At 42.5% G+C, this 25,543-nt stretch overlaps 1 protein-coding gene across 4 annotated transcripts in view; it reads right to left on the bottom strand.

Moving 5' to 3' along the window:
• Positions 1-25,543, bottom strand: part of MED23 (mediator complex subunit 23) — a 583,151-nt gene that overhangs the window by 109,178 nt on the left and 448,430 nt on the right. For all 4 annotated transcript variants that reach the window (XM_086927430.1, XM_086927429.1, XM_086927428.1 and 1 more), the window contains one exon: positions 17,574-17,744. In XM_086927430.1, the coding sequence (XP_086783556.1) occupies positions 17,574-17,744 (171 nt within the window). The remainder of the gene's footprint in view (positions 1-17,573; positions 17,745-25,543) is intronic.

Below are 25,543 nucleotides of genomic sequence, written 5' to 3' on the forward strand. Positions count from 1 at the left end.
AACAGTTTAGGATTTTTATTTTCTCTTTACAGTCCATGTGCATCTTACTATATTATGGAATAACGAAATAAATGACTACGGTAGTTCTACTGAGTTTGCAGGCATACTGTGTTTTGAGGTCAAACTGTGTGTGCACGTGTGCTTGCTTTCTTGGTTTCCCTTGAAGGCTTCCTTCCCTTCTGGTCAGTTGACATGTGCCGTTTCATGAGGCATACCCTTACTCTATCCCTAAGAGGTGGCAAGATTTGGCTTTCCAGGCTTCCCCCACCTAGGACAAACTGCTCCTTTCTTAACCCACCAATTACCCCAGCCAAGAAACCCAGCTCAAGCTACCAGGTTAAGGGAGGACATGTTAGAACTTAAATAAAACTTTCTGTTGTATTCGGACTGGTTTGGGCTCTTAAGGTAAAGTAAGGTCATTAGCTAGGCCACCAGCTCTGATTAATAGCAACATGAAAATGGTTACCCAACACACTTTGGCTGCCCTACTACATGAAGATCAAAGCAGCACAAGAAGGTTCAGGCATCTTCTCAAATGGACAGTGCCCATAGTATATAGTCAAGTGCTTTACTGGAAGTAAGATATTAATTTAATGGCTCCTTTTCAGTGTCATGAAGATTGTCTCTGAAGTGTTCTACACTCACTGGTGTCTTAAATCTTCACCTCATCTCGAGATGGTGGCACCACTTGATGCCGAGTTTCTATTGAATATCTACAAAACTGTGAACATATAACATAAAAAGAAAATTGGTACTTCTGCATTCATGATTTCCAATTTTCACAGATGATGGAAGTGGTGAGGCAGAAGGAGGAAACGTGGCTTGTCAAGGGTTGTGATAGTTCAGACAAAAGTGAATGTCTTAAAAACTGTTTCTTCATCATAAGGGATTTTTTTTTAAACATGAGAATGCAGATCAACATGTTCTCGATGATGAGCCTGATGATAATGCCTGACAAGCACACAAGAGTGTTAGTATTAAGTGTTAATATTGAATTATTGTGTAATATGGAAGAGCAATAGAAACACCTCAGAAAACAAAGGCCCGAAATGCATGCTCGAAGACAAGGACCCATGAGTTGACAACAGCATTAACAGGACTGCTTTTTTGTTAATAAACTGAATGATGGTAGCATCTATTGAAGGAATCCACGTTGATACCATCAAGAAGAGAGGGATGAGGGTCTGTACCTCCTCTTGTGCATTTAGATGCAGCTCTATGCCAGATGGTAATCGATAATCGGTTACGCATTCTGCATAGAATAACCAGAAAATTGAGTCTTATGGCCAGAAGTGTTGTAGTTTCAGTTTATTTTATCGTTTGATTAGAGCCAAAGAGGCTCACAAACATAGCACAATCACACATCTTACTAAAATTAGAAGAAACAGATATTCTATAGCTAATCATTTATTATTTACTCCAAAGGCTCAAATTCTTAACATTGCAATATCTCCATAAAAAATTCGATCATTAACTGCAAGGCAGCCATAATCCAATGTCCCTTAACAAATACTGAAATGCTTACCCCCAAAAACATACAACATATATTTAAAATAAGTTAAAACTCCACCCAAACACAATCAATTAATATCCACCATTAAAGTGCCTGGCATAAGATGTTGCGTTTATCAGTTCTTAAAATAATGATTGAACAAAGAATAAAACCACTTTATCTAAATTTGTATAACCAAATGTCTATGTTTACATATGATATTGACATAAGGTACTATGTACCCATGATCCAACATAGGGCAACCTAATCATTTAGTCAATAACTCAATTTGAAAATACAAAACTCTTTTAATGTTAACCCATACCCCATAGGTCATTCAAATGTAATCAGGTGATCATTTGAATGTTGGATAAAATTCCAACTCATCAAAGCCATTATTAATAATTAATCATGTCAAATGACTGTAAAGCTTCATTTTGCTCCGAACTGAAACCAAAAACGCATTCACATATTAAGTGACCTCGTGCATTATGGCACATAAAACAAGTATTCACAATCAGGCATTGTAACGCCAAAGGGTGCCAAATTCTTATTCAATCAGATTCGACTCAATATTCATTTTTGTTTCTAATCCGCTTTCATAAGCCATATTAATAATTCTTCTAGTTAAATAGCCTTACAACAGTTATTTGTTTATAAAGTGACCATGTGCATTATATCCAATAAAACTAAGATAATATAGAGCAGGTAATGTAAAGTGCATATTCAGGCATACAGTTGTTTAGCCGCAACATCAATGGTTACTTTATTAGAAAAAAAAGTCCCCACTTTAACTTAGACTATTCTTCACTGTTTCTAAAGATTTACCAACCATATGGTATATTGCCTGGCCTTATTGAATGCCAATATGATTGAAAATACATCCTGAAGATATTGCATCTGGGGCTGTCAAAAACAGTCAATCAAAGTATCCAAAGCAGAACAGAATATCAGTTCATGGCATAATTACAGAGAATATTGTTTAGAATACGGGCAAATAACTTCAGTTCGGGACTCTTTTTCATGGATCATAACGCTCCATTTCCATTTTATAAAAGACTACAGTTAGCCTTATCTTAGCTTCAGCATCCATCAGCTGATATATGTTTGCTTTTATATCTTTAAGTAATGCTGTAAGGTATCCTTATAGTCCCTACATAGCAAATATGCCAACTGAGGTCTCTTCCTGCACTCATCAATATCACATTGCATAGCATAGCTTTTGATAAGATTTTTTTGTCATTTTCTTCATTACAAAAGGTCGAGTGTCATTAAAAATATCAGAAATAGATTAATTCTGATCCTTCATATTTCCTAGATTCTTTATCCATGGAGTGGTTTCTTGTACATGTACCTAACATTTAAGCAGATGCCTAAATGTCCCTTCCTAGGCTGACCATATAGACTTGCCATAGCTTAAAATTCGATGCCAGTACTTTAGTTTAATATTCATAACTTCCAGCTACAGAATGAGCACAGTATTTATTGTATCTTGTGGAAGACTAAGCCAGCTTTCTAGATGATTATCTCTATGGACTGCAATTCGAATATATCGGAATCTACAAACATTTGACAGCCATAGAGCAGCAAACTTACAATTTTTATATTACATGTCTCCTTGAGCACGTCAAAGGATTCATATCCCAGGACTGGGTCCATATGCTTTAAGGAGCAGGCGACTGCTTTAGCCTTCTGCTCCTGGTTGCTCATATGTGCCTTAAAATTAAGACTACCTTAAAAAGGAAACCCAAATATGTATGTATATTCATGTACAATCTCAAATTTATCTGATTTAATCCACCACTTCAGGTATTTTTCATTTTTGTACACTTCGAAAATATTACTTTTGTTTTACAGAAATGTATTTTCCAATCATTGGCTTCATAGTATAAAGAGAAGGCATTTAGCTGTTTTTGGAGACCTATGGCCGATGTACGCCCCATTTTTGCATGTGCAAACGGGTTAGCGACCCGCTTGCGCATGCAAAAACTAATAGGGCCATATACAAACCCTATTTAGCAAGTCGCAATTTATTTGCGAATCGCTAAATAGGATTTGCGACTCCCAATTAGGAAGGGGTGTTCAAAGTGTGTACCTTCCTAATTGCGACTCGCTACCCTATGTAAGAATGTTTTGGGACCACAATTGCTGTCGCGAAACACTCGCAATTTACCGCCCTCTTCAAGAGGGTGGTAATGCACTCGCAAATGGGAAGGGGACCCCTTCCCTGTTGCAAAAGACCAGGGACCACTACCTGCCCTTAAAAAATGAAACAACCTTTTTTTTTTAAAAATGCATCCCGTTTTCATTTAAGGAAAACGGGCTGCATTTAAAAAAACAAAAACTGCTTTATTAAAAAGCAGCCCCAGACATGGAGGCCTGCTGAGCCCAGCAGGCCAACATACTTGGGAGGGCCATCCATTCCTAATGGGGTCGCAAATTGTGAGTGCCCCATGAATACTGATGAGGCATGCAATTTGCAACCCTATTGGGAATCGCAAACAGTGTATCTGACACTGTTGTAAATGGCATTTAGCGACTCATACATTGCGACTCGCCATTGAGCGCAATTTGCGACTAGCTAAAACCCCCGGTCGTACATCTGGCCCCATATGGTGTGCAGTTAGATGGTGTCGTCAGCATATAATGTAGCTGGAATTAACACTCATACTAGTTTTGGTGTGGGGCAGTATCCTCAGACCAACGTTTTGCAGGTACATCTGCAATATGTAAGAAAAAGAAGTGATGCCAGCATACAGCCTTCTTTTAGTTCATTAGGCGTATTAATTTTCCTAGTTAGGGCACCATATCTCCTCAGTTCCACATTGGTCCAAGCACCTTCATGTAGTTGTATGATTACTTTCAATAAGCCGGGGTAGATCTTCCAATTCAAAAGTTTTTTCAAAGGTTCTCCTATTAATCAGGTCGTAAATGGGAGATCGATCTATGAAAGCTGTGTAAACTAGTGGATTTCTTTTACAAACATTCTTCCATCTTCATCATCTTCAAAGCAAATGATCCAACTACAGTATGAGAGTATATTTAGGAGTGCAATATCTCCCACCTCTGCTTCGAGTGTATCTTGGGGAGTACGAATAACTTCAATCTGTATTTCAAGTTTAATCGTAGGAGTGCCACACACCAATCTGTAATTTTAGTATTTCTGCTATCAAGCCAAGCTGCTGCTGAAACTTGTAAGTTTGTGTCACCTAAGTTAATGCATGTTCATTGTATGTAAATATTGTTAGTTTACTAATGGTAACTGCCTCCTCTTGTTATTTCCAGTGCATTACGTCACGGCAAAGTCAGAGGTTCTGGTCCAGTGCACATCTACCTTGAAAACATAGGAGGTCTCAGAAGTGACGAATCCTGTTACCCAGTGTCGCACAGCCGCGGGGCAGATCCAGTACTCCAAGCCTCTCTTTTCTTCTATCATCCCAAACCCCCTTCCCCAAGGGTGACATTGTGGACTCTCAGGTTTTGGTTCCTGGATCTGCATTGTCCTCGGGAGGGAAAGGAGGTCTAACATTGGCTCCATTGTCATTTCTGCAGTTGACACCAGGTGAGTACATGACACCTAAGGCAATCTTCACCAACAACGTAGACTTGCAAACAAGTTTAAAAGGATAACAACGTTACCAATCGGAGTAATTAAGATTTTGCAACAGCTTGGCTAGCGACAAAAGCTGGAATGGTATTAGATCAAATTGGATCTAGCACGCAGTGGTGGTGGAACAATTTATAGTGTGGTGGTACTGCCATTAATGCCACATCACTGAAATCTTAAAAACGGTGGAAAATTCAAGCGTCATAGAAGAAATCAAGAGTAGCAAATGTGCCATGCCCATTCAGAGAGATAGTGGTAAAGGTGTGGCACATAGTTGGTGGTATATTTTGGAGCACGGGTATGGTAGAAAATGGTCATTTACAGACAGCATATTTTCTGTTGAAAAGGTCTCTGAATTTGCATAGACATGCAATTTTACTGGTAAAACTATATAGCAAAATAACAAAGTGTAGATATTGGGTTTCAATTTATATCTATTATTTGCAGATTATCAAGTAAATTGTCTTGGTTTGTTTTGATCCTATTGAAATCATTGTTCCCATCACACTTCAGAATAACAAAAAAGTGTTTTGTTTGTGCTTTCCTCACTGCAATTTAAAATATGGGTATAATTGCTGCTGCCCATCTCTGGAACGAGCTACACCAGAGTATCAGACAAATTAACTCCTTGATTGATTTTAGAAAGAGTCTTAAAACCTGGCTCTTTCCTAAGGACTGATCTCTTTTTCCTTCTGTCATCTTCTGTCATCTGGTTAATTCTCTCAGTCTAAGTGCCAGGATACCCGTAGGGTGGCAGTTTGCGGTATACAAGAACATTTTCAATTCAATTCAATACATTTTCTGTTTTTTTAAAGTCTCTGTTAGTTAAAAATAAAATCCTGACATGCTACAGTCTTTCCTTTAGTTTCCGGTACCCCAGGAGGATTGTCACCTCAATCACTATTACATTATGCTTTCACTTTGCAATCAGAGGAAATAAAAGTACTCTAGCCTGATATTTGACCTCGGTCTTTGAATGTGCAGCAAATGTGACAAGATAAACCCAACATCTATAGGCATCTTTATTGCTCATTCTCCTTCTGAATTCCAGCATAATTATGTCTGGGGGTGCTGCAGCACCCCCACCACCCCTAAGCTAGCACGCCTCTGTTAGGGACTTTATGGTTAATATGTCAGATATGACAAATGTAACAATCAAGTTCAAATAGAAGTAAAAATCTTTTTCTGTGAAAACGATCTAAAAGTACCATCTAACAGCTACGTGATCTGTGAACAACATGTTGAAATGTTTTAACTCAAGGTATGATGCTGAATAGCTGCCAAAAGCATTCTATGAGCCAGCCAAAGGTGGAGGAACCTGAAGATTGCACAACTGAAGAATGCTTATCCAGTGTCCAGGGGATGTGGCAAAAATGACTCCAGCCTTCTAAGAGACCAGAGAAAAACAGGAAAAGAGTTCTGTGGATTGGGAGTGGGAGAACTCCTGATCCTGTTTGGGAGGGTTGTTTGGAGTGTGACAGATCTCGAGGCAGACATTGTATCAAGCCTCTGTGAAGACAAACCCAGAAATTCCAGTGAGAGACACTGTCTCCTTTTATTTAAAAAAATGTAAGGCAGATGTATATCTGGAAAATATGTTTAGTCCAAGGATTATTTTAGGAATGCGTAGGCCAGAGAGAAAAAGTTGTACTTGGCAAGGGAGACGGTTAAGGGCAGGGTGAAACCACACTTCTTAGTAATTAATAACACTGTCAAACTCACTATACATAAATTACAAAAGGCTGAAAGGTCACAGAGGAATACCACAGACAAAGCCAGCATTTCATGAAAATGAAACATCGTGTCATAGACAGAATCATGAGGTGAGGACTAAATGTGCAGAAAAAAAATGAAGAGCCACACACTGAATGGTACTTACCTACTTGACAATGGTAAATAGGTCTGGCAAGCATTTGTAGTCTATATAGAGTAGAAGAAATGGAATGGGTATGTCAGGGGCACAACTGCAGTATTCATTATCTATTCTGAAATGATGCAATTACAAACTGCAGGGCAGAAGATTACTTACAAGAAACACCATTGGTGCTTCTATAAAAAATCCAACACTGAAGATAATGCAGTTAAAGCCGATGTCACTGATTTTAAAAGGTCAATTTGGGAGGTGGGAGGGAGGGTACTTGACATCGAATATGGGGGAAATTACTGTATCTTAAACTGATATGCAGTGAATGAATTGCATTTGTTCTATTAGGAATCCAAAGAGAAAACAACATTCTGAATAAAGGAGGTAAAAAAACAGATCAACAACAAATATGGGTGAGTTATCATGTATGAAGGAGCTTAGCATTTACAACGGTGATGGATTAAACCCAGATCTTTCGACTGGGTGTGAGTGTTTGATTGATTCAGATGCTCCGTCCATCACCACCCTCTTTTGTACCGCTTTTGGCCACCATAAGTGTAGCAGGGTATGCTCAGACGTGAGTCCCTTGCTCACTTTGCCACTGGATTCAAGCAAGCCGGGCTGAAGACGGCTGGAATGCCAGAAACCGTCCTCAGAAGCTTGTTTCTGGTCCAGGGAACACATGGCTTGGCAGTTCGGGCTGGACTGTTCCCATGATTTACAAAAAGGGGGTGGTGATGAACAGAGTGTCTGAGTTAAACAGACCACTCTTACCCAGTCCAAAGATCAGGGCTTGATCCATCACCGTTATTTATCTCACTGCCCCATCCCAGTTCAGAACCTGGCTATATGCAAATCAGTCTGTCCCTGGCCCAGTGCATCATGGGAACAGGGCAGACTAAACTACCAAGCCAATTCTTCACCAGAAAGGAGACAAGCTACCGGGGACCGGTTTCTGGCATTTCAGCCTTCTTCGGCCCGGCTTGCTTGAATCCTGATGGAGCAGTGAGAAAGGGACTCATGTCTGAGTATACCCTGCCACACCTATAGTGGCCAAAAACGATTCAGAAAAGGGGGTGGTGATGAACAGAGTGTCTGAGTTAAACAGACCACTCTTACCCAGTCCAAAGATCAGGGCTTGATCCATCACCGTTATTTATCTCACTGCCCCATCCCAGCTCAGAACCTGGCTATATGCAAATCAGTCTGTCCCTGGCCCAGTGCATCATGGGAACAGGGCAGACTAAACTACCAAGCCAATTCTTCACCAGAAAGGAGACAAGCTACCGGGGACCGGTTTCTGGCATTTCAGCCTTCTTCGGCCCGGCTTGCTTGAATCCTGATGGAGCAGTGAGAAAGGGACTCATGTCTGAGTATACCCTGCCACACCTATAGTGGCCAAAAACGATTTACAAAAAGGGGGTGGTGATGAACAGAGTGTCTGAGTTAAACAGACCACTCTTACCCAGTCCAAAGATCAGGGCTTGATCCATCACCGTTATTTATCTCACTGCCCCATCCCAGCTCAGAACCTGGCTATATGCAAATCAGTCTGTCCCTGGCCCAGTGCATCATGGGAACAGGGCAGACTAAACTACCAAGCCAATTCTTCACCAGAAAGGAGACAAGCTACCGGGGACCGGTTTCTGGCATTTCAGCCTTCTTCGGCCCGGCTTGCTTGAATCCTGATGGAGCAGTGAGAAAGGGACTCATGTCTGAGTATACCCTGCCACACCTATAGTGGCCAAAAACGATTTACAAAAAGGGGGTGGTGATGAACAGAGTGTCTGAGTTAAACAGACCACTCTTACCCAGTCCAAAGATCAGGGCTTGATCCATCACCGTTATTTATCTCACTGCCCCATCCCAGCTCAGAACCTGGCTATATGCAAATCAGTCTGTCCCTGGCCCAGTGCATCATGGGAACAGGGCAGACTAAACTACCAAGCCAATTCTTCACCAGAAAGGAGACAAGCTACCGGGGACCGGTTTCTGGCATTTCAGCCTTCTTCGGCCCGGCTTGCTTGAATCCTGATGGAGCAGTGAGAAAGGGACTCATGTCTGAGTATACCCTGCCACACCTATAGTGGCCAAAAACGATTTACAAAAAGGGGGTGGTGATGAACAGAGTGTCTGAGTTAAACAGACCACTCTTACCCAGTCCAAAGATCAGGGCTTGATCCATCACCGTTATTTATCTCACTGCCCCATCCCAGCTCAGAACCTGGCTATATGCAAATCAGTCTGTCCCTGGCCCAGTGCATCATGGGAACAGGGCAGACTAAACTACCAAGCCAATTCTTCACCAGAAAGGAGACAAGCTACCGGGGACCGGTTTCTGGCATTTCAGCCTTCTTCGGCCCGGCTTGCTTGAATCCTGATGGAGCAGTGAGAAAGGGACTCATGTCTGAGTATACCCTGCCACACCTATAGTGGCCAAAAACGATTTACAAAAAGGGGGTGGTGATGAACAGAGTGTCTGAGTTAAACAGACCACTCTTACCCAGTCCAAAGATCAGGGCTTGATCCATCACCGTTATTTATCTCACTGCCCCATCCCAGCTCAGAACCTGGCTATATGCAAATCAGTCTGTCCCTGGCCCAGTGCATCATGGGAACAGGGCAGACTAAACTACCAAGCCAATTCTTCACCAGAAAGGAGACAAGCTACCGGGGACCGGTTTCTGGCATTTCAGCCTTCTTCGGCCCGGCTTGCTTGAATCCTGATGGAGCAGTGAGAAAGGGACTCATGTCTGAGTATACCCTGCCACACCTATAGTGGTGTAGAGTATTCTGTTTAATTCAGAGACTCTGTCCCTCACCACCCCTTGTTGTAAATATTTTTGTCCACCCTAAGCGTGGAAGGGTATACTCAGATGTGAGTCCCTTGCTCATTGCACGATCTAAAAGGATGCACCATCAGGATTCAAGCAAGCCGGGCCGAAGAGGCTGAAATGCCAGAAACCAGTCCCCGGTAGCTTGTTTCCTTCCCAGTGTAAGAATTGGCTTTTGTAGTTTGGTTTGCCCTGTTCCCATCATGCACTGGGACAGGAACAGACTAATTTGCATACAGCCAGGTTCTGAAACTGGGATGGTGCAGTGAGCTAAAAAACGGTGTTGGATCTAGCCCTGATCTCTTGACTGGGTGAGAGTATTCTGTTTAATTCAGAGACTCTGTCCCTCACCACCCCTTGTTGTAAATATTTTGTCCACCCTAAGCGTGGAAGGGTATACTCAGATGTGAGTCCCTTGCTCATTGCACGATCTAAAAGGATGCACCATCAGGATTCAAGCAAGCCGGGCCGAAGAGGCTGAAATGCCAGAAACAGGTCCCCGGTAGCTTGTTTCCTTCCCAGTGTAAGAATTGGCTTTTGTAGTTTGGTTTGCCCTGTTCCCATCATGCACTGGGACAGGAACAGACTAATTTGCATACAGCCAGGTTCTGAAACTGGGATGGTGCAGTGAGCTAAAAAACGGTGTTGGATCTAGCCCTGATCTCTTGACTGGGTGAGAGTATTCTGTTTAATTCAGAGACTCTGTCCCTCACCACCCCTTGTTGTAAATATTTTTGTCCACCCTAAGCGTGGAAGGGTATACTCAGATGTGAGTCCCTTGCTCATTGCACCATCAGGATTCAAGCAAGCCGGGCCGAAGAGGCTGAAATGCCAGAAACCGGTCCCCGGTAGCTTGTTTCCTTCCCAGTGTAAGAATTGGCTTTTGTAGTTTGGTTTGCCCTGTTCCCATCATGCACTGGGACAGGAACAGACTAATTTGCATACAGCCAGGTTCTGAAACTGGGATGGTGCAGTGAGCTAAAAAACGGTGTTGGATCTAGCCCTGATCTCTTGACTGGGTGAGAGTATTCTGTTTAATTCAGAGACTCTGTCCCTCACCACCCCTTGTTGTAAATATTTTTGTCCACCCTAAGCGTGGAAGGGTATACTCAGATGTGAGTCCCTTGCTCATTGCACCATCAGGATTCAAGCAAGCCGGGCCGAAGAGGCTGAAATGCCAGAAACCGGTCCCCGGTAGCTTGTTTCCTTCCCAGTGTAAGAATTGGCTTTTGTAGTTTGGTTTGCCCTGTTCCCATCATGCACTGGGACAGGAACAGACTAATTTGCATACAGCCAGGTTCTGAAACTGGGATGGTGCAGTGAGCTAAAAAACGGTGTTGGATCTAGCCCTGATCTCTTGACTGGGTGAGAGTATTCTGTTTAATTCAGAGACTCTGTCCCTCACCACCCCTTGTTGTAAATATTTTTGTCCACCCTAAGCGTGGAAGGGTATACTCAGATGTGAGTCCCTTGCTCATTGCACCATCAGGATTCAAGCAAGCCGGGCCGAAGAGGCTGAAATGCCAGAAACCGGTCCCCGGTAGCTTGTTTCCTTCCCAGTGTAAGAATTGGCTTTTGTAGTTTGGTTTGCCCTGTTCCCATCATGCACTGGGACAGGAACAGACTAATTTGCATACAGCCAGGTTCTGAAACTGGGATGGTGCAGTGAGCTAAAAAACGGTGTTGGATCTAGCCCTGATCTCTTGACTGGGTGAGAGTATTCTGTTTAATTCAGAGACTCTGTCCCTCACCACCCCTTGTTGTAAATGGACTGTTCCCATGAGGCACAGGGTCAGACTGATTTGCATATAGCCATGTCTGAACTGGGGTGGCAGAGTGGGCTAAAGAACGGTGATGGATTAAACCCAGATCTTTTGACTGGGTGTGAGTGTTTGATTGATTCAGATGCTCCGTCCATCACCACCCCCTTTTGTAGCATTCACAATAGGCATCCGCCATTGAGGAACGTCAGGTCAAGAATAAAGAAATTTGCTGCTTGCTCCTATGAAATTTAAATATTTGCATAAGAAATTGTTTCATGAGAAGTTTTGCAAAAAGAACAATTGATGGACAGAATATAGAAGACTGTCATACATTCACGCCAGTACTGAGATCTGGGCCTAAATCCATTGTTTTGTTGCTCCCCATGCCATTCCAGTTTGAACCCAGGCATATGCCTATCTTGACCCTGTGCCCAATGGGAACAGTCCAGCCAGAACTGCCAGGCCAGGTCCTTCTTAGACTGGAAACAAGCATCCTATTTATTTATTTTGAAAGTTTTATATAGCGCGAACATGACTACCAAGGGTATCGGAGCGCTTTACAGATTATGCATCACGTAGGTTATAAGTAAACAAAACAGAATAAACAAGGCAAAAAAAAACAGAATCGACAACGCTACAAGGCCACATTCTAGAATTGTCCAAGAAACTCGTGAACCAGGTGGCTGGGCTAGAGTCAACGGGTGTGGACCCAGAACCAAATGAAGGAGCCATGTTAAGGAAGAAATTTCTTAAACAAGAGTCCTTTGACTTCTTTTTTGAAGAAGACAGTGGAGGGGTTCACACTGATTTTGGGAGGAAGGGAGTTCCAGATCCTTGGAGCCATCCCTGAGAAGGTTTGGTTATAGGTAATTTTTTTGTTTGTTTTTTGTGTGGTTTTAGCAAAGGGTGCTGGCACTTCTGGAGGCCCTAGAAAAACAGGACAGCTCCAGTTTACGAGCAAGATACAGTGATGTCTTGAAGTGGACGGCCTTGTGAGCCATATATGCAATTTTTAACTGTATCCAACCTTCATATGGAAGCCAATTCAAGTCCGCAAGTCCGGAGAGATGTGGTGGAATATTTTTTGTACCAGTTAAGGGCCTAGCAGCTGAATTCAGGGAGGCACTAAGAGAAGCCGTCCTCACTCTAGGCAGGAATTAAAGTGTTGTGCTACCATAGTCCAGCTTTGAAATCACTAATGTTCGTACTGCAACTTTTAGGTCATGAGCAGGGAGAAAGGGTTTGAGTTTCATGAGTAGGCTGAGTTGGAAGTTCGCTCCTTTGGTGAGATAACTGATGTGCTTCTGCATGTTCAGGCTTTTGTCCAGAATGATAACCAGAGAAGGTGCTGAGTCCATGAGGTGCTGTCTGCAGTTACGAGCAGTCAGCTGATTCAGCCATTGCTCCATGACAGGGGATTGGTTGTGGGGTGAGATCAGTCAGAATTCTGATTTAAGAGCTTTTAACTTCAGGTGATTACTTGTCAACCAACTCTGTGTTTCCAGCAGGACTGAGTTGAGGGACTGAATGTCTTCGGGGGATGCGATTTTAAGGTATAGTTGGGTATCATCCGCGTACATATGATAATGAATGCTAGATGATTTTAGAATTTCTGTCAGAGGCTCCATGAACAGGTTAAAGAGCGTGGGGACAGTGCTGAACCCCCAAGGTGACCGGTGCAGGATGTGACAAGGAGTAGTTCACCTTGAATCTTTGGGATCTGTTGAGAAGGAACAAAGAGAACCAGTTTAAAACCGGCCAAGACAGCCCCATTCTATATTCCAGGAGGTCAATTAGGTGATCGTGTTTGACAGTGTCAAATGCTGACAAGAGGTCAAGAAGGATCAATAGGCACGCTACATTGTGATCCAACATTCAAAGTGCATCATCCACGATGTGTGTTAGCGCAGAGACTGTACTACGACCTGGGCGAAAACCAGATTGGCATTGGCCCAGGAGCTTGAAGTGGTCGATGTGATGACCGAGTTAGGCGAGCACACATTTCTCCAGGAGTTTTGCTAAGGTGGGTATGTTGGTGATTGGGCGAAAGTTAAGATGGTCCGTGGGATCAGCATTTGGTTTCTTTATGATCGGGGTAACTTGACCTGATTTAAGGCAATCCGGAATAGCACCTTGCATAAGAGAAGCATTGACGATCGTCATCCAGAGTGTTAGTAATAATAATAATAAATTCCTTTATTCGGTTTTTAACAATGCAAAACCATAAAAGTAATCACAAAATACATGCATAATCATATGTGAAATAAAAACAAATTATCAATTATAGGACATAAATATAGCCAAAGTCCTGTATTTTCTTAAAAAAGGAACAAATCGATACATTTCAATCAGGTTTTTTAAAGATTATTCCTATGCCTCATAATACACTTTAAAAAATTAAGTACGTGATAGCAAGTGCGTTCAGAATCTAACATCTGCAAGGCTAACATGGCGGGCCGACACTGTCTAAAACCCCAGCGCTTTAGTAGCGGAAATAGCCAGATCTTTCTGTGAGTGTGAAAATATTTACAGAACAGTATTGTGTGAATACATGACTGAGGGGACATATCGTCACATGGGCAGAGGGCCAAGTTTGCGTCCCAAGTGTTCTTTTCTGGAAAGGCCACAAGTCTGTGAAAAAGATTCAGTCTAAGCCTTGTCAGAAGCATCTTGTCGTATGTGGTGAATTCTAATGTGAGGTAGAGCTGGATTTGCGGGGTATGCTGTATCATGTTTGCATGGAGCACAGATTGTTTGGTCGATAGCAGGGTCAGCCTAAGAGACTGTAGATGGCTCAGCGCTATTTGTTTTAGGTCTTTCTTTGTTATTTCAGTTAGTTTTTCTGGGGAGGTATAGTACTTTTCTAGACCCAAGTCGGAAAAAAAGTGTCTGACATAGGTGAGCCATGCTATTTTGTGTGCACGATCCAGTGCCATGGTATCCTGTAAAATGTCTTTGGTCAGTGAATTTTTGTCCGACAGCCAGATACGTCTCCAGAGTAGCAGTGGCTGAACCTTTATCAAGTCTTCTATGTATGAGATTCCCAGTTCCACATGACAAGCGTAGATGGAGGAGCATTTTGGGGTGGATAAAAGGAATCTCATGAATGAGTTCTCTGCTATTTGGAGTGAACCAGTGTCTGTATGTCCCCATACCCCAGCCCCATAAAGAGCGATAGCTAGGCATTTTGCTGTATAGATTTTTAGAAGTTCAGCTGGTGGTCTCTTTCCGAGTTGCTGTGAAAAGTTCATCAACGCTACAATTGCTCTTTTGAACAGATGTCTCCTGGCCTCGACGGCGGCCCTCCAGTTTAGTCTTTCATCGATCATAATGCCCAGATAGGGGTACTGGGGGGGGGTCCTCTCAAGTTTTTGGTCATTTAGATAGATCTTCTTTGTGGCTTTTCGGCCTCCGCCCGCTACCATGATGAATGTTTTTTTTACATTTATGTGTAGATCTAAGGCACTCATGAAGTCAGCATAGTTGGATAGGGATTTCTGGAGCTCAATTGGGGTGCGTGCTAAAATAACTGCGTCATCCGCATAGAGCAGTGCGGGGATCAGGCGATGTTTCAGTCTGGGGAGGTCCTGCCCCGCCCCTCAGCATCCTCTCCTCCAATCCGTTGGTATACAGGGAGAAGAGGAAGGGGGCTAGGACACATCCCTGCCTTACTCCTCGTTCTACTCTGAATGGCGCGGTGAGCTCTCCTTTTGTTCCATAACGCACTCTTGCAGAGGCTTCAGCGTATAGCTCTCTTAGGAAATCCAAAAGGGGGGGATCCACCCCTATGGTTCCTAAAAGGGTCCAAAGCTTCGCGTGAGATACGCAGTCAAACGCGGAGGACAAATCCACGTATACCATATACATTGTCCCTGGCTTTGCGTGGATATATTTGGACACAATCATGCTTAGGTTGAGGGCCTGTTCAACAGTTCCAAAGCCTTCCCTGAATCCAAATTGCAGGTTCGATAGAATGTTTTTATCGTCTGCCCATTGCTGAAGTTGTTCTAAGACTACTCTGCCGACTACTTTGCCCAGAGAGTCTAAAAGTGAAATGGGACGGTAACATTTTACGTCCTGGCGATCCCCTTTTTTGAAGATTGGTACCATGATGGAATTTGACCATGACTCCATCAGTCCCAGTTTTGCAGCTGCAGTACATACTCGTGTGAGTATGGGGGCCCAAAGATCCGGGAGTAGTTTAAACAGATCTACTGGGACCCCATCGGGTCCGGGTGCTTTACCGCCCTTACTCATTTGCAGAGTGTTAGTAAGGAGGATCTCACTTCCGGGAACAGGTTCGATGGCAAAGGGTCATTGTAGTGATGGAAAGGTTTCAACTTCAACAGCAATTTGCGTATAGTGGGTTCATCCACGGTTTGGAACAGACTCCAAGATGCATTATTTTTGGGGAGGCAGGGCTGTGAAGGGTCAGCGCTAATCGACTCTGAAGGGCGTAGGGTGTTCTGTGGAACACTCGGGAGGAGATCACAGGCCAAGCTTAATTCCCTCTCAATCTTAGTAGACTTATCAGTGAAGAAAACAGTAAATTCTTTGCAGTTCGAGATTGACCCTTGATCCAGAGGGGAGAGGATAGGCTGATTGTTAGCTTGGGACTTGATGAGCTCGAACTGTTTTTTTGGACTTTTCTTGCTTGATCTAGTTGAGTTCTGAAGAACGTGGCCTTCGAGTATCTGATGCGTTTATTGTATGTGCTTTGCAAGGATCTCAAGTGACAAAGATGTTCAGGGGAGGGATGCGATCGCCATTTCCTTTCAGCAAGTCTTAGATTTCTTTTTTCAGCATTACGACTATCATTGAACCACGGTTTGGAGCATTTAGAGGACACTTATTTCAGCTGTGTGGTGCTACTGAGTCAAGACCATGAGTATTGCATGGTTATAGTGGGCCATCAGGTTATGGACATCTGACATGTTCAAAGGTAGTGGCAAGATGCTATCACAAAGCACCATCAGGTCTTGCAAATTGATGTTCCTTAAACATCTTTTCAACTGTTTTCAGCCAGGATAGCTTGACTCCAGTAGCATGGATAGCACGGGACCCATGTCTGGGCTTACCCGTCCCACTCGGGGTGACAAATGCAAAAAGAACAATTTATGGACAGAATGCAGAACAATGTCATACATTCACCCCGCACTGAGATCTGGGCCTAAATCCATCGTTGTTTTGCTCCCTATGCCATTCTAGTTTGAACCCAGACATTTACAAATCAGTCTTGACCCTGCACCCAATGGGAACAGCCCAGCCCAAACTGCCAGGCCAGGTCCTCCCTGGACTGGAAACAAGCATCCAAGTTGGCAGGTTATGCCCAGACATGGGTCCCTTGCTCACTTTGCCACTGGATTCAAGCTAGTCTGGCTGATGAGGTGTGTTACCCCGAAACCGGTCCCAGGATGCTTCTTTCCAGTCCAGTGAGGACCTGGCTTGGCAGTTCGGTCTGGACTGTTGCCACGAGGCACAGGGTCAAGACTGATTTGCATATAGATGGGTCTGAACTGGGGTGGCGAGTGAGCTTAAGAACGATGATGGATTCAACCCTGATCTGTGACTGGGGGCGAGTGTCTGAAAGGTTTCAGTGCTCCGTCCATTGTCTCCGTATGTTTGCTCATGTGAAGTTTTGCCATTATATACACAGGCAGTTTTATTATCTGTAATCAAGGGATGGCATTTTACATACAATATCAGGGATCACTTCCACTAAACTAAACATACTGCACAAAAACTTTGCAAAGTATTTTAGAAAATGGGGTCTGAACGCGTTGAGCTAAAACCTGGAAACAATGTGCAAAATGTATTAACCCCTTCCATGCTCATGACGAGCTGAGCTCGTCATGCAGTACACTGGTCGTGTGCTTATGACGAGCTGAGCTCGTCATGAACAATGGGATTCTAAAAAGTACAGCACCAAGCGGGATTTGCTGCAGCAGTCAAGGTTTTAAACCAGTTGAATTGTTTATCAAAATCAAGTAGAAATTAACTAAATAGGTTTTACCTTGTGATAATTCATATGCTTCGTATGCCAATCATTCTGTAGCCAGTGTTCCGGGGAGTTCTCCTTCACAAAATCACTCACTCGGTTCCTAAAATCATTGGGTTTCAGCAACAGCAGCTGAATTATGAAGTAGCAGACCTGAGCTTCATTGCCTTCATGACTACGCATAGCCTGCAAAGATATATAAGCAACCAGAAACTTCAGTAAAAAACATTATGTACACAGATCATCCAAGTACTGCAAGGATCAGAAATGGAAAACATTTTAAAGTTCCCTGTGAAATATGGATTTAATCCTCAAAAAGACAGCCCCAAACACACTCTACAGGGCTGTATCCTTGTCAGTGCTACAAGGAGTATGCGACAATGGATGATCAAATTATGTAGCAAGGTAGTCTAGCTCTCATCGGTAAAACAAAACAAAAAAACAAAGTACGTGAAACATTCTTTGTCAATGGGATTTTTTTTTTAATCAATTTGAGCTAGAAACAGGACCTTTTGTTGTAATTCGCAAATTATGTGGTCAAATTAAGTAGTGAATGTGAAAAAGCCCTAATTATGCAGTGAAGGCTCCAGCCACAGAACCGAATGAATCCACAGGCATTCGCCATTGTTTTATCAACAATTTATTATTGAAAGGGAAGCAACATCTAAATATTCTCATTTAAATCAGTGCTCATTGATAGCTAGCCACACTTTGAAGAGAACAGGCTAGCACACACAACAAAGTCAAATTAAATGTGGCCCCATAGCACAGGCTATTTAGAGCCAGCATACTAATAAATGTTCCTTCACACATTTACTACTACAATGCCCAAGGACAAATGTAATGATATTTTAACAGTACAACAGTGAGAAAACAAAGTTTACTGCCTTACAGAATGCATGTTACATTGACTTCACAAATAAAATCAATATTTAAAATTATCACAAGACCTTTTTCAAGTGATTTTATCTCAATGCAAGGATTTAACCCGCTGAACATAGGATCAGGATAAGGACTTCTGCTTAGAACCACTTCACATAAGAAAACAATATGGCATAAACCATATATGCAGACTCATGAGAATAATACAAACTCTCTTTAAAAGCGCTTTAAATAACGAAGGCTGATCCTAAAACGACCCCAAAAAAACAAAAGAGCAAATAATTAGTCCGTAACAGTGCCAAAAGCAAGATCTTACTTGGATACGGAGACCAAACAACAAAACTTCAGATTTCGAGGCTTGTAACCGGTCAGCTTGTCAGTAGCTGCAACAATTCACACATCTGTCACAAGAACTAGCGTACACTGATTTTGTGGAGGATAGCCATGCTGCCAGGATGAGACAGTGGCGGGAAGGCATTCAGGAGTCCCGAGCTGCACTAGATGGTCGTATTCAACAAGTACCTGCTTTGGAAACTCCAATGTGCAAAAGTGCTGACACTCCCTGTTCTTATACAGTACCAGACCATTTCTGTACAAACTGAAGGATTGAAAGTTGCAGATAAGTATTTCAAAAAGTTTACTGAACATTTTGAGACGTTATACATTGTTGAAGAATGTAAGACAGTGTTGTTGTAAGGGTGTACACCAAACTGCTCATTTTGCAAATATGTGTAGAGTATTTTTTTAGGGCGTTGCTGTAAATGCCTTCTCAGTGATAAATGGATAGATATGAAGCCTCTGACTTAAGATTGTATGTCAGATGAGGTGTTTAACAGGCAAACTCCAACAAGGTAAATAAAGACCAAACACTTTTTTGGGTGGTGTTCAAGCCGCAATTAGTTGCGGATTGCATTTTGTTTCTTACACGGCTGAATACCAGCAAAAAGATAATAATACCCTTCATTAGTATCCGGTACTGTAGCTGGTGTATTAACGCCCATCATTAATGAAATGTTTAGGCAGGGCTCTTTTCCATCAGACCTGAAAGTTGCTTTGCTTCTTCCATTGTTAAGGAAATCACATTTGGATCCCTCTGGGGCAAATAACTATCGCCCTATCTCAAGACTCCCCTTTCCTGCAAAAATTGCGGGAAAGGCAATCAACAAGTAATTGAATCTATTCTTGGAATCACTCACAGTTTGGGTTTCGCAGCCAACAAGCACTGAATCAGCTTTATTCACGGCCTCGGGGGAATTTAGGGCATCGTTCAATAAGAGCGATTCTGCAGCCCTCATTCTCCTCAATTTTTCGGCGGTGTTCGACGCGGTCAATGATAAGATTCTGAATGGCCGTATCGAATCTTTGAGCATCAGTGGTTCCACCCTAGCGTTATCTTGGTTTCTCACAGAGAGAGTGCAATCTGTATCTATGGATGATTACCTTTATGATTCCTTCCCTCTCCCTTGTGGTGTTCCGCAGGGTTAATCTATGAGCCCGACCTTTTTAATCTAAACATCACTCCTCTAGCCACTTTGATCACAAATGTGGGTTTCTCAGTAGTCACTTACGCCTACGACACCCAAGTTGTTGTCTCAGTTGCTGGCAATCACAAAAAATCAGCTGGCCTTTCCCGCAATTGCATGCAACAAGTTAACAACTGGATGATGTGAAATCGCTTAAAGCTAAATTCTGATAAGACGGAGGTACTACTACTGGGAAGCAATGTTTCCTTCGGGTCCCCTTATTGGTGGCCAGGTAATCTTGGCCAGGTAATCTTGGATTGGTTCCGACCCCAGTAACAAAGATGAACAATCTGGGGGTGATTATTGATAATCATCTGTCTTCTGACAAGCCGGTAAATGCCATCACTTCCAGCACTTTTTTTACGCTGAAAATTCTGGAAAGATTTTGCCTTTCATCCCACCGGAGCGGAGTAAATTAGCAATAACCATCCTTACCTGTTCCAAAATAGATGACTGTAATGGTCTATACCCCAATCTACAGAAACACTCCCCAATAAGTTACAGATCTTCCAGAATTCAGCAGCATGCTTTTACCAAAATAAACATCAGTGTCAAAGACATTAGTGGAGCTTCACTGGCTGCCAGTAGAGAAGAGGTTAGAGTTTAAGGCGCTTGTATCGCCTTTAAAGCATTACATGACAAAGGTCCTGACTACTTTAAAAAGAAATTTGCTAGATACATTCCATCAATGCCACTTCGATTTTCTTCAGCAGCCAACCTTAGAGTGCCCAATTTGAAAAGAACTTTTTGGGAAGGAAGACGTTTTATTTATGGTACAACCAAACAGTGGAATGCCCTACTGCTTTATTTAAAGACCAGTCCATCTCTGTCTGAATTTGGAAAGAATCTCAAAACTTGGCTTTTAATCCTAAATCCCCTGAGCAGGGTTTACTAACTTTATCCTTTCTGTGTTTAGCCAACGCCAAGACGCCCTTGGGCAGTCGAGCGCTTTATAAAACTTATTTTAATTTCTTTTCATTTCATTAATGCGGATGATTTCACACACATGGTTTTTCTCTCGTATGCTGTGAAAGGTTGCATCCATTAGCAGTGTTATGGTGATTGAAAATTGGCTCTAGGTGTAGCCTATTGAATGTATTCCAGACCAAAAAGCATATTGGCTCTAGGTGTAGCCTATTGAATGTATTCCAGACCAAAAAGCATATAGCACACTGTCACATTCATTGGATGAGGTCATCCTTGATATTAATGATGTCATTAATGATGTAATTTGCAATAGCATCAGCAATGTCAACAATGATGTTATTTAACATGCCATGAGTGATGCTATATGTGAGAGCATAAGCAGCATGGAGTGCAAGTTATAGTCAGTTCACTGAAACATAATTGGCAAATTTCAGTGGTTTGTCAATTGTTAAATGATAAGTCTTGTGTGACTTCATCATCCAACTACAATGTTGGTTTAACCGTTGTTTTTTTTGTGGATTCTGTTGTTTTTGTAAGATAAGGTGTTATTTCCATACCCAACTATAATGTCTCATTAATCTTTGATGTTTTCAGTACATTTCTGTTATCACATTCTACATTTAGGATGTGTAATGTGTTCTTCAGGTCAGGAGAACCTCTGCAGATGGCGCACAGATGTGTGCTGTACAGACCTGGACAAAATGCCTGGTGTCTGATTAGACATTGAGCCCAACTTTGTGACATCATTCAACATGGCAAGAGATTGAAAGCACACTCATTTTAGATTTTTGTGGTGTGTTTCATGCTTTTTTGGTTTGGAGCAACTTTAAAAAAAACTTTTTGGAAAATGTTATTTTTGAAAAAATGTTTTAATTTCTTTCGTTTTTTCAACAAGTCTTTGTGTTCTGTGTGGAGATTCTCTTTTGTGACGTTTGAAAATATTATTTTATTAGTTTCCCCAGAGGCCCATACTTTGAGGCACTGCCTGCAGTACATTGTAAAATGTTGAATCTTCTTGTCACTTTTCTCCCTCTATTGACAAAGCGCTTCCTGTGGAAAAATCGGTTGTCCTTCAGCTGCACGGCTGTTTTGCATCTCAGCAAGAGCAATGCTTTTGGGATGCGTATCCATTAGGTACTTCCACATCCCACTGGTACCATGAGAATGTTGTCCACCCTTTCTGCAATGCAGCACCTAGTTGTTGATAGTGTACATAACCGCCTGTGACCTAATTTTCTATGGCCAGCTGGAAGTTCGGAAAACTGCCCCACCGCTTATTCTTTCTAAGGTCTCAGTAGTTGTGGTGCTGCTGAAGTGGGTAGAAAGACAATAATTTAATCACCTTCTAATGTTTTTGCACCATAACTTTGTTAATGGCCACCACCAAGGACATTCAGATGAATTTGGACACGGGTAACTAGGCTGGATTAATACTTCTCGATCTGATGGCTGCGTACCACACAGTCTCACATACTTTTTTATTGAACCGTCCTAGCGCTACTGGACTGGGGGAAAAGCCATTGGCTTGGTTGGAATCCATCCTAAATAGACGACAGGCTGTGCAGCTGGCTTCCTTCTGCACGGATTTTAAGGATATAACATGGGGTGTGCCACAGCGGTCTGCCCTCAGCCCTACGCTTCTAATATTTATGTGGTTCCTCATGCGCATCTAATTTAAGCTTCTGGATTTAAATTTTTACAGGTATGCAGATGACACCCAAATAAACATCTGAACAGAGGGCGATTTGTCATTACTTCAGGAACAATTTAGGAACGTCTGCTTAAGGTGGTGAAATGGATGAATAATAACTTGGTTCGCCTAAATTCGGATAAAACCGGAGTCTTGATTTTTAGGACATTTTCTCAATCTGGTCCCATAGGTGGTACAAAACTCTTTGGGCAAATGCCCAGTACCAACCACATCAGATCAAAACTTGGGAGTGCTCTTTGATAGCTGACATACCTTTGAGTTACATATCAATAACTTGAAGTCAACTTGTTTTTTATTTTTTTATTTTACTTCCGAGGCATCTTAAAAAGATAACTCTGTTCATCACTCATGAATTCAGGCAGCTGCTATGGTACTTAACAGATTGGATTATTGCAAACCTCTAAATTTAGGTTCTACCAGAGTATATAATGTGGAAACTGCAACTCATACTAAATGCGATGGCCTGGTTGATTTTTGAGAAAAGAAAATTTGATAGTGTTTCTCCAGCTATTAGAAAGCCTCACTGGATGCCCATTAAGAAGTGATGTCAGCTAAAAGCCCTCTGCATGGCTCAGAAAGCTATTTATCCTACAATTCACAACTCTTATATGCCAGATTTGTTTCAAAGACATTGTTCCTCCAGGCTGCTTCTCTCCACATCGGCTGGTGTTCTTATTATACCGAATGTTTGCAGAGCTCGCCTAGGGAGCAAGGCTTTTTTCTCTATCACAGATCAAGCCTAGACCAAATTGCTTATGCATCTTTGTCTCAAACCTGATGCTCTACTTGTGATCGGCCTGGTGGATGGTAAGCTTGGTGTCTCTAAGTCTCCAGTTCTGTCTGAGGCTATGATAGGCTGTGATTGCATGTACACCAAACTGCCTGTCTTAAACACCAATCTGCTAATGGTGGTCGAGAAAATAATTTGAAGCTGCTTGCTTGGATTTTTAGTGGTGTTCTATCAGTACTCTAGCAGGACTCACAGAACAAATGAGAGAGTTGTGTGTCACTCCCCCTAGGCTGTTACTTTCTTTTCTGGGTCCTGTTGGACTCCGAAGCATTACAACATTTGTGTTTGGTTAAAAGAGATCATTTGATTTTAAGTTTGAACCTAGGGATTACCTCACAGGCAAAAATAAATATAATCTGCTGTAGTTTTCATTCAAATTCTTAAAGCATTACAGTACCGTCGGACCTGCGACTTTCAGCTAAAAGCAGATCTGATTGGCTGAAGTCATTGTATTTATATATTTATTTATATATTTAAGAAAATCCCACATTATTGCTTTTATTAGGGAGTGGCTCTTGAGTGTATTGACATTCTCTGCAAGAAAAGGTGTACTGAAGATGAAGGAGCCTTATCATAATCTACTACACTCTACACTCTCCCCATCTTTATTCTCTGCCAGAGGAGGTTGTTCGCACCCTCACTCAAGTCACCAACCCGCTATATGCAGATATTACCTTGTATTGCACGAAAGCCGGTAAAAAAGTACGTTGGAAAAAAGAACACACAGCAGCTCGATACTAACTCTTGGCTGCTCACAAAGCAAACTACAAAAAAAATTTGGGATCAGAGTGCAGAGGCCACACTTTTTAATTATTGTTAGATGAACCCCAATAAAAATACAAAATTACAGGAAATATGTACAAATATTTTTAATAAACAAGAAGGAAATTGGCAAAGGTACTATTAAAAAGCACTTTTCGAGGTTGAAAATAGAAATAAAATTACACAGTATGTCTTGTCTGTATCTTGATATACAATGATGGGCATAGTTGATTTGGTTTAGTTCAATGTTTTGTAGTATACAAACATGGTCCAGATTTACTTACACTGCACTCTATGATATTTTTGTAACACAAATCCAGTGCAAAACCTTGTGGCTATATTTATTTTCCAAGCAAATCCAGATTTGCATTAGAAAGTTGAACAAAGTAAGGCAAGTGGTGGTATGTGTAACTTTTGTTCAATAGGGCCTTCAATGGGTGGTACATTTGTATTTCTATGCAATGACTAGTCATTTCCCTGTGTACACCCCTGTGGCACCCAAACCCTCCGTCTGCTGCAGGTGGTCAACACCCCACTGCGCTAGGCCTTGCAAAGTTGGCCACTGGGCCTTGATCCCAACCACCATGTGTGTTGAACCTTGCCTGTGTTCTGGTCTGCGCTTAACCCCTCCACTGAGTACAGATGTTAGCTGTGCACAGTGCGGGATTAGCTGCAGCCCAAAGCACCAGTGGCTCCCAGGTAAGTTTTGCTGACGGGCGTTCTTGGTGAAATACAAGAGAATAGCGGGGGTAGGGTGCACTGCAAAGCGTAGAAACCCGCAAATGTACCTGCTGGTGCTGCCTCGGGTCCCCGTGTCTCGTCCACCGAAAGTCAGAGTAGCAAATCAAAGGGGGCAGGAGGACAATGCATCCCGTCCTGGCAGAGGCAATGTCTCAGTAAGCCAATTCAAATTGCTCTGACTGCCGGCGGGTCTGGAGATTACCACAAACGTGAAGAAACAAGCAATGCCGAAGCAGGAACCAGATTCTCCAGGCCACTTGCGACGAGCGAGCTTCTGAACGTGCCTCTGGAATGCGCGTGAAATAAATGATACAAGCGCCTCCTCTCGCAGAAAGAAGCAGAAGCCACTGTGGGGGTGAGAAGACAGCAACATTTAATGCAGTAACAAGGCGAATGCATTTCGGCCGGTTTGGCCTTCGTCAGCGCCTGCGGTCAGTAAAAAGGAAGTCCCAACGTTCTGCAGGTAAAAAGCACCACACCGCACTCTGATAGGTGCATCATAATAGCTCCGCCCCTCAGCAATGTTAATCTCAAAATGTGAATCAGCTGATCTGAGGAAGTCAATGGACTCTATCCCCCAGGATGCACCAGTGGCTCCCAGGTAAGTTTTGCTGACGGGCGTTCTTGGTGAAATACAAGAGAATAGCGG

The sequence above is a fragment of the Lissotriton vulgaris genome, chromosome 6 (assembly GCF_964263255.1).
Source record: "Lissotriton vulgaris chromosome 6, aLisVul1.2, whole genome shotgun sequence".
NCBI classification, from domain to species: Eukaryota; Metazoa; Chordata; class Amphibia; order Caudata; family Salamandridae; genus Lissotriton; species Lissotriton vulgaris.